Source organism: Cydia pomonella, chromosome 1 (genome assembly GCF_033807575.1).
Source record: "Cydia pomonella isolate Wapato2018A chromosome 1, ilCydPomo1, whole genome shotgun sequence".
Lineage (NCBI taxonomy): Eukaryota > Metazoa > Arthropoda > Insecta > Lepidoptera > Tortricidae > Cydia > Cydia pomonella.
This window is the reverse complement of record NC_084703.1, coordinates 35709029-35719289: the sequence shown is the minus strand read 5'-3', so window position 1 is coordinate 35719289 and position 10261 is coordinate 35709029. Positions and strand designations below refer to the sequence as shown.

Sequence of the window (10261 nt, the reverse complement as noted above, 5' to 3'; positions counted from 1 at the left end):
GTTTTTTACAACTCATGCCACCAGCGCTTTGTGCTTTGTTGTTGCCATTGGTATTAGAAGAAAAACGAATAGAGAAAATGCAAACTTTTTTTCTTTATTTATACTTATTGCCATTGGTGATATGGGCACTAATTAACATTTCTTATATTTTAGATTTAGAACATAAACATTAAACAAAAAAAAATCATTAGTAACATCGTTTGCAGACGTTTCTGCTTGTTAAAAATTAATGCGTCATACGTTTATTATTTACGTATGACGCATTAAATAATACATTTTGAACATTAGGTATACTAAAGTACCTACGTCCCTAATTAAGATACGAAAGTAAAAAATCCACATTTTTTATATGTTATCGAGAGATCCTTAAAACTATGTATATTTATTTATGACACTTAACAAATATTACTAACAGAAATGGGTTTGTCCTTTTAAACTCTGTATATATCTATTACAATTGATTGTTTTTAAACTTAAATTATTTATTTGTTTAAATACTTAAAATAAATTTAAATAATGGTTTTCTCATTTACTGACTCATATTCCCTTGGTCGCAATCTATTTCAATTATATCATACTTATAACGGCGTCCATTATTATTGTGATGAGCTAACAGATGAGTAAACAAGACATTTGGAGTAAATAGTAAGTCACATTTTTGGCATTTTAATTTAGACATTTTGGGATTTGATCTGCACACACCAAAATGCCTAGATATACTACCTTCATTTAAAAAATGCAACTCGCAAGTACACTTGTAAAGTTTTGCAGTTTCTTCTTTGATAGGTTCCCTCGTCAATCCTACTGCATTTGCATCATCACGAGTACTTGTATCATTAGCACGCAAGATTTCCGAATCAGAATCGGTATTGCTATCTGAGAATTCAGAATCTTTGTCTTTGCTATACAATTTAGTGTCATTTTTATTCTTATCGACAGTGCACGGATCGAATGAGATTATGTACATATTTGGCCGAAGAAAATCAGGATCTTTTTCATGCCACCTTTTATGCGTCTTCAATCTTCCAACAGAAAAATACAAGCCACATTTTAGACACTTTGACCGTTGTTTTCCAAAACGACAAATGTGTTTAGGCATGACCTCCTCATTCCTAATACATATCTCACATTTATTACATACAAAAATTTTATAATCATATATTGCGCCTTTGAACTTTAATTTTGAGTTGACTACATTTTCACTCTTCATTTCCAATAAATTTGCCTCGCCGAGGAGAATGACTTTCATGTTGCTATAATTAAAACTGATAAATTCTTTGTGCGTATTCATATGACTATCATAGTCTTTCATATTCAGCAGCAATGCGCAATCTGGGCACTGCTTCACATTAGTGAAGTCACATTTATGAATGTCTTCCCGGAGTTTATCAATGATTACATCACAATTTCTGCATTTAAATAAAACGTAATTTTTACGCAAACAAAAAGAACGATTTATCTGCAAGTCCCGTTCCCGATTGAAAACAACTATTTTGTACGACTCCATTGTAACGTCAGGACGATTATGAATTTTTTCGTGTTCAATTCGAGATGCAGACGAATTAAAAGGTATACCACATACAGTACAGGGATGATATCTCAGCTTAAAACAAGCATTATCTGAATGCTTAAACAAAGCACTTGGTTCGATGAAACAACCACATTGATCACATTTATAAACAGTTAAATTAGGATCTCCTTGTTGTATTACATCCATCTTAATCCTACACTCGAACCTGTAGATAGAATTTCTCAAAATATCTATGACTTTTTCACCAGGAAAAGTTTCAAAAATGTGTTTTATCCACAAGTTATTATCTGCAGGCAAATAGTAACTGTCAAAATGTAACAATTTGAACTGGCTTCCTTTTTCATGTGCATTTTGATGTTCTATGTAACATGCTTCATCAATGTTTAAGTTACAAAAATTACAAACTATTATATGTGTCTCATGTTTCTCAGGCTCGTAATGACTTTGACTATGCTCTACTGCTTTATCATATGTATCAACAGAAACAGAGCAATTTCGACAAGTATAAACTATATTTTCTATACTATCTGGACTTCTTAATGGCGCTTCGGCGATTTCAAGGGGGTTATGTAATTCTGTTTCGTGGTTTTCATGATTAGATGTGTTAGTTTCGTTTTTTTTTTTTTTTTCAGTTCCGTGTTTGTCAATATTTTGATTTAAATTGATATTTATAGCACTCATAGCGGATTGCACATTATTTGATTCTATTATTTGAGTGTTATCTGCTATATATTGATGAAACGCCATATGCAATTTAAAAGCAGCTTCGGAAAATCTGATTTCGCAAATATGACATGTTAAAGAAGATACGTCGCTGCATATGTGGCTATTCTTAGCTGTAATAGTTAGAAAATGCACAGCACAAGAGGTACATTTTGGATATTCAGGCAAAGGTGGATTCATGGGTTGGCTATTCTGTAGGTCAAAGAATTTAAAATTCTTCAATGTCAAGTTTCTTCTTTCTTCGTGTAGACTTTTATGTATTACAAAAGAAGCGTTACTAAATATTAGGCCACAGTATTTGCAAGGCAATCTGGCCATGTTTATGCAACTTTCATGTATGTGACCTTCTTTCTTAATTAGGGTTTCGAAGCATTTACAAGTTGCACAATAGTAATTTGACAAATTGCGTTCGTCTACAAATCGATTTCTATTTACTACTTCAAATTTAGAAGCCTTAATTGGTTGACCATTAGTTAGATTAAATAATTGAAAATTTTTGACCGATAAGTCTTTGTTTTCCTTATGTAAACGTTTATGTGTCATCATAGATGCTTTAGTGAACCTTAGACCACAAAGTTTGCAAGTTGTTTTGGAAAAACTCTTGCAGCGGGCCTGTAAATGTGCATTTTTCGTAAACTTGGTCACAAAGCATTTACAAGTTTCACAAAAGTAATAGTTCAGATTACGCCTTGGATGTTTGCCTTTAACATTTAAAGATCGCTTTATATTTATAATTTCATCTTCTCTACTTGCAGGTTTTATACTTGCCACTTCCGCTTTAACATTTATATTTCGTTTCTTGTTAAGAACTTTCAGTGTATAAGAATTCATGGGTTGGCCACTGTGCAGGTTAAAAAGCTTAAAATTATTTAGTGTGAAATCTTTTCTTTCTTCATGTTGGCGTGTATGTGTTAATATAGAATTTCTAGTAATCGTTAGACCACAACTTTCACAAGTCACTTTGGCGAAGTTCTTGCAACGTGCCTGTAAGTGGAAAGCTCTTTTATATTTAGTTACGAAACATTCACAAGTTTCACAATAGTATAATGTCATATTAAGATTTGTGCGCCAATCTTGAGTGTTTCCAGGTAGTTTTACATGAAGAGCTTCAATTTCATTGTGTGAATATAGTGATATATCCACAATTTCGAGGTCTTCAGATTGTTTCAATTCGTTAACTTCTTTTATAGGGGGATTCATTGGTTGTCCATTATATAAGTTGAAGAATTTAAAATTGTTTAATGTTAAGTCTTCCTTTTCCACGTGAAGACGTTTATGTGTCCCCATAGAACCGTTGGTAAAAGTTAGACCACATTGATTGCAAGCCATTTTCGCTAAATTCTTGCAACGAGCCTTTAAGTGGGTATTTTTCCTAAATTGAGTTACAAAGCATTTGCAAGTTTCACAATAGTAGTATTTCTGATTAAACTTTGCACTCATATCGGTATCGCCATCGTATGTTAAAGGTCGTTCTATTTCTGGAACTTTTAATCCTACGTTCACAGCTCGTACAATATTTTCACCTTCAATGTCTTTATCTCGATTTATACTGTCATCTTGAGCTTTATTACTCATAGGTTCTTTACTGTTTAAAGGAAGTTTTATGTTTGTATCTTCACTGATAATAGAGTTTTCAAAATTTTCAATTTCGGTATTATTGTATATGGGTATTATTAAATTTTCAACTGCAGTTCCAATTTTTATAGATGGTTTTAAATTTTCAGATTCAGCATCATTATTCACAACTTCTTTTATATTTTCAATATCAGATTGAACGTTTAAGGGAAGTTTAGTATTTAAAACCTCAGCTTCAATGTTTATAGTTTGTTTTACACTTTTAACTTCTGCTTTATTGTTTACAAGACCTATAATATTTTCAACTGCAGCTTGAATGTTTGAGGGGCATTTTGTATTTAAAACCATAGCTTCATTATTTACATGCGATATTATATTCTCTACATCAGCTATAATATTTATACATGGTTTTACATTTCCACTTTGAGCTTGATCTTTTGAAAGTTGTTTTATATTTTCAACTTCAACCTCATTAATTATAAGTGGTTTAAAAAATATATCTTTACCTTCAACGTTCACAGGCCTGTTTATATTATCAAGTTCATCTTTGTCGTTCATAGGTCGTAATACACTTTCATCTTTAGCTTCAAAAACGTCATTAGGTTGCTTTACATTTACTACTTCAGCTTCATTATTCATAGGTGTTTTTACGACTTCGAGTACAGGAGTATCCATTGAATGGCCATTGTACAGGTTAAAAAATTTAAAATTTTTCAATGACAAGTCTGTTTTTTCCTGGTGTAGACGCATATGTGTAATCATAGACTGCTTGGTGAACATTAGACCACAGAGTTTACAAGTCGTTTTAGTCAGTTTACTACACCGTGCTTCTAAGTGGACATCTTTTCTAAATTTGGTTACGGAGCATTTACAAGTCTCACAATAATAATACGTAAGATTACGCCTTGTTTTCCAGTTATTGATATTTTTCGCAGATCGTTTTTTTATTTTTACCATAGCTGCATTATTCACAGTTCCGTTTAGAATAGCATTTGCAGGTGCAGGCAGATTCATGGGTAGGCCATTATAGAGGTTATAGAATTTAAAATTATTTAAGGATAAGTCCTTTTTTTCTTCATGTAGTCGTTCATGTGTCATCAAAGACGCAGTAGTGAATCTAAGACCACAGCGTTTGCAAGTCTGTTTGGAAATTTTTTTACACCGTGCTTCTAAGTGGACTGTTCTCTTTAATCTGCTTACGAAGCATTTACAAGTCTCGCAGTAGTAATATGTTAGATTACGATATCGACGCGAATCTACTTTCTTTTGGTTTCTTACTGTAATTTCTGCCGTTGAATTAAATCCAGGCTCATTGTTTTCTTTCTGCAGTTCTTGTGACTTATTACTAGTTTGTTCACAAGAATTGGTTTCTAAATCGCTGAGTGTGTTTACATGTCGATTTAAATTTACAACTTCACGTATTGGAGGACTTGTGCGCAAGCCATTATAAAGATTGAAGAACTTAAAACTTTTCAATGTCAAGCCTTTCCTTTCTTTGTGTAGTCGCATATGGGTTTTCATAGAGGATTTTGTAAAAGTTAGACCACAGTGTTTACAAGTCGTCGTAGTCAAATCCTTGCACCGTGCCTCTAAGTGGAATTTTTTCTTAAAGTTAGTTACGGAGCATTTACAAGTTTCACATAAGTAATATTTTACATTTTTCTTCATACTCATGTCTCCATTATTCGTTTCAACTTCAATATTCGCAGGTTGTTGTAAACTTATAACTTCAGGTGCCCTTACAGGAGCATCTATGGGTTGGCCATTGTGTAGGTTAAACAATTTAAAATTTTTCACTGTCAAGTCTTTCCTTTCCTCGTGTAAACGTATATGTGTCATTATAGATGCGCTTGTAAACACGAGGCCACAATGCTTACAAGTCGCCTTAGCTATTTTTTTACATAGCTTACGTTTATGGAATATAGTGGCTTTATTAAACTTAGTTAAAAAGCATTTACAAGTCTCACAATAGTGATATGTCACATTACGCCTTCCGAGTCGCGTTGTACTATTCACAAGTCGTTTAGTATTGCAACCTTCAGGCATGGCAGGATTTATGGGTTTCCCATTGTACAGATTAAAGAATTTAAAACTCTTCAATGTCAAGTCTTTCCTTTCCTCGTGTAGACTTCTGTGTGTCATCAAAGACGCAGTAGTGAACGTAAGACAACAGCGCTTGCATGTCTCTTTGGAAAAAAGTTTACAGCGTGCTTCTAAGTGGATTTTTCTCTTTATTCTGCTTACGAAGCATTTACAAGTCTTGCAGTAGTAATATGTTAGATTACGCCTTCGGTGCAAATCTATCTTCTTTTCGTTTCTTACTGTAGTTTCTGTCGTTGAACGAAATTTAGAGGCATTGTTATCTTTCTGCAGTTTTTGTGGCATATGTCTAGTTTGTTCGTGAGAACTGGATTCCAAATCGCTGAGAGACTCATCGGAGGACCATTTTAAATTACTAGATTTATTGGGTGTATTTGTATCAATTTTTTGTAAAACAACTTTCACCTCACGAAACGACTTGAGTAATTCTTGTAACTTATCCTTTGCTTGGTATTTATTTGCCGTCATCTTAACAGGGTTATCCGATATAACATCACTTTCGATAATAGTATAATAGTTAGGTTCCGTATGTTCATATTCATGAGAAGTTTTTAAGTTGTAATCCAGTGACATGTTACAAATTTTGCAGTGAACGGATTTAGAAACTTCTAGATCGCAGTCTCGGAAATGATAGAGAAAGCTACTTTCAGTAAAGTGTACTGCACATTTAGAACACTTGAATAAAATTTTTGTAACATCTAGATCTTCCAAGTTATATACTAAGAAGTTGTTTGAAACTGAGTGCTGTCTTTCGTGACTTAAAGCATCCTCTTTTTTGAATATTCGATTACAGATAGTACACTTCCAATTAATTAACATTTCCATATGCTCTGCATGGTTTGCTGCAAATTGTGATGAAGTAAAATTGATATCGCATTTGTTGCATTTAAACAAAATTGACTTCAATACTGGAACAATTTCTGTATTTTTTCTTTTCATCTGTAGAATGTCATACAAGTGTTCAATTAGACACTTCTGCGTATCGAATGTTTTTTTGCAATGAAAACATGTATTACTCCATTCCGAAGTTATATCATGGTTCACAATTTGACTATCTAACTCCTTCGTAATATTATTTTTGGTATTTTGTTTTTTTTTATATGGGACTCCCGCATAATTCATTTTATGAATATTTATAAGATGCGTTCTTAATAGATGAGGTGCAATGAAGTTTTTGGCACAAATTGTGCATCTATGTAGGCGCATCATTTTATCCAAGACACGTCTGTATCTTGGTCTTTCTAATATTTTTCCATTATTCAATTTATGAATATTACTTAAATGATTTCTTAATACATGAGGCGCAACGAATTTTTTGTCGCAAATTGTGCATTTATATATACGGCGTTTATTTAAATCAGTCGCTTTGTGAAATATTCGTACATGCTTCTCAAAAGCATTAAGTTCTGGAAATAAAATCCCACAAGTGTCGCAATATCTTCTTGATTTGTGTAAATAAGACTGTATATCAAGCAACTCAACTTTTGGTTCGTAAGATGTAACCAACTCCTCAAAATAGTTTACGTCTATTGACTCTGTATTGAGTTTTGAATCCTTTTCAAAGAATGCATCATTTTCCGGGAAAAGTTCAGCAGAATTTTCAAAATGGTCTTCATCATCGCAAACTAAGTTCGGCTTAGAACCAAGTATAATTTTGTTGGAGTTGAGAAGTTCATCTTGATAAACTTCGTTATCAGGAATTTCTGAGCTCAGAGCTTCAAATGTATTTGGTACAATTTCCTCTTGTAAATATGGTTTTCTGTCTTGAACTGAACTTGTTGTAGATTCAAATTCTGGAAGCAAAATAATTGATATTGAATGAATTAATCCAAATGATGTCACAATTCAATAATCTGATAATTTTTCTGAAACTACTGTGAATGAATAAATAATTGAAATATGAATTATCACTCTTATTTTTTGTATTAATTTAAAGTAAAGCACACTCACAATCACGATATATATTCCTAAGTATTTACCTAGCGTAATTTTAAGTGAATTTATATATTGTAACATAAATAAATAATATCATATCATATAATTTATAACATGATATCATTTATAGCAGGCATTATCTAAATTTAGTAGGTAGATAGATATTTACCACTATCATAAAAATTAAGGACTTCTTTTTTTATCACTATTACAGAAAACTCAGGTGGGCTTTCCCTTAGGATTTGACTCTCCATTACATCAGGTGATTCTTTATCAAAACCATCGGCCATTTTAAAAACTGCAACAAAAAACAGAGTTTCAATGAACATCACCGTACAGATGTAGTAAAAAATTCTCAGAAACTTTCATATTTGCCATGCCACTTCAGTCAACCTCAGTATGTTTTGTAATGAGACTGACTGAAATAATGTAACACCTTCGTCCATTTCCGTGTAAAACTATTTTAAAGGATGATTCACTACATCTGTATACTATTATTAGTGTTCATTACTTTCAGCTTAATTAGGTTTGATAGCACAGGGTGTGCAAGTGTTATTTTAAACGTCATAATTTCATAGAATTTTTAAGTTTATGACAACATACCACACTCTATCTATGCTATAAAATATACCGTAGGCTGACTCCAATATATTTTTATTCTTCAATCGAGCTTGTGCAAACATGCCTGATGCGCTGCAGAAATGGTAAGAATAGGTATATTAAGTTATCCTTAAAAGATAGACATTTAACATCGCGGACTTTTTTGTAGACCCATGAAAGAGAGACAATCCCACTATACATTGTGTTTTTATAGCTCAAACGGATAAGGCAGCGTTTTTGATTAAAGCTCCTAGCCATTGTTATATTTCAACCAATTTATACAAAACCTTAACAAGTTATATACCTAAGCCTTCCTCAAGAATAACTCTATTGATAGATGAAAGTCATATTGAAACCTGTGCAGTAGTTTTTAGTTTTGGAGTAGTTTTATAAGATTTAGTGAATTGACGTTTTCCCCTAGACTTGCGAAGGCTAGGTTGCGTGACAGTCGTGCACATAGCGAATAAACTCGTTATAAACATAAATACTAATCAATGTGTAAACAAAACCCAAATGTAAATGCCAGCCACACTACCCCATATTGACCCTAATGAAAAGTATGTTGCTACAAACGCGTAATTTTCAAAAAAGAATAATCAGTATAAAATATCAATGAATTCAATGATGGAATTGATAGCAGTGCCTACTGTTCTGTTTATTCAATTCAGTGGTAGCCAAGTGAAATTACGAAAAATGTATGCAAATGTGCCGTTATCAAAACAAAAATTCAACCAACTAAATTTACCAAATGTAGAAACTTTTGATTGAATTGCAGAAAACTGATCTGGCGATATCATATGAATATATAATTAAAAAAATAGAACGAACTTACCGCTTATTTTCCGCATTTATTCCTGACACATCTTCTACTTTTCAGCCACTTTATGTCTGTGAACTCTGTGATGCGATGGACTCATCATGAAGATCTATCTACCAGTGTTTTTACCCTTAAGAAAGTAGAAACATCTAGAGGCGTTAAGTGCCCGCCTATAATTTACTTTCCTCGACGCGTTTATTAATTCCCGTCAAAATATTCAAAGAAAATTCTTATTTATACAGATTCACTTTTTCTGCTAATTATCTTGAGCGACTTCTCCGCTCAAATACCTCGAATAAAGCAGTTGAATAAAATATAACAAAAAATTAAGCCTGAATTATATCAGAAGGCCTACCGCAAACCACTTCGTTCGATGGATCGTCTATCTCCATTGCCCGAATAAGAGCGATAGAGTGGGAGATAACGGAATTTCGATGTTCGATTTTTGCAGTTGGTCCTCAATTGTTTTTTTTCTTCTAGCAACTTTTTTCAATAATATCCTTCTTGGTAGTGCCAATTACATCCACACTATATCAGGCCCGACGTCGGGCCCGAGCAAGAGTGTTTTTCAGTTTTATCAAATAGTAGCGTTTAACGAGCCCGATAGTCCCGAAATCGGGCCTGATAATCGTTTTCCGTTAAAAAATACTTTGTCTATTCTATCGATGTGCTGATACAAAATAAAATAAAATATCACCTACCCGGGTACATTCTTAAACTACATCCAATAGAAAAGGGCCCGCCACATTCCTGCGCGTATCGAGGTGCGAAGCCCTCGGAGGGCCCTCGCGTCGATTTCGCAGATTGTTCACGCCTTCGCACCTTATTCCCCGTTTTTTGTCGGTATTTGGCCCGCGTCAAAGGAGACGCGAAGCGCGAACTTGCAAGACTCCACCAAAGAATATGGACGGCTACCGGGAAAATCGAAATTCGTCAGTTGCGGGCATTTTTCTCTGTCACTCTAATTACGTGTTAGTGAG

At 33.4% G+C, this 10261-nt stretch overlaps 1 protein-coding gene across 1 annotated transcript; it reads right to left on the bottom strand.

The window, feature by feature from the left end:
- Positions 1-73: 73 nt before the first annotated feature.
- Positions 74-9773, bottom strand: LOC133521280 (uncharacterized). Its single transcript, XM_061856156.1, has 3 exons — positions 9297-9773; positions 8034-8162; positions 74-7722 (listed from the first exon to the last, which is right to left on the bottom strand). The coding sequence occupies exons 1-3, from the start codon at positions 9310-9312 to the stop codon at positions 530-532; spliced, it is 7338 nt and encodes a 2445-aa protein (XP_061712140.1). The 5' UTR covers positions 9313-9773; the 3' UTR covers positions 74-529.
- Positions 9774-10261: the final 488 nt, after the last annotated feature.

Coding starts and splice junctions, on each gene's coding strand:
- LOC133521280 (XM_061856156.1), bottom strand. Junction 7,723..8,033: donor CCTTAATTTTTATGATAGTG/GTAAATATCTAT, acceptor TTTTGCTTCCAG/AATTTGAATCTACAACAAGT.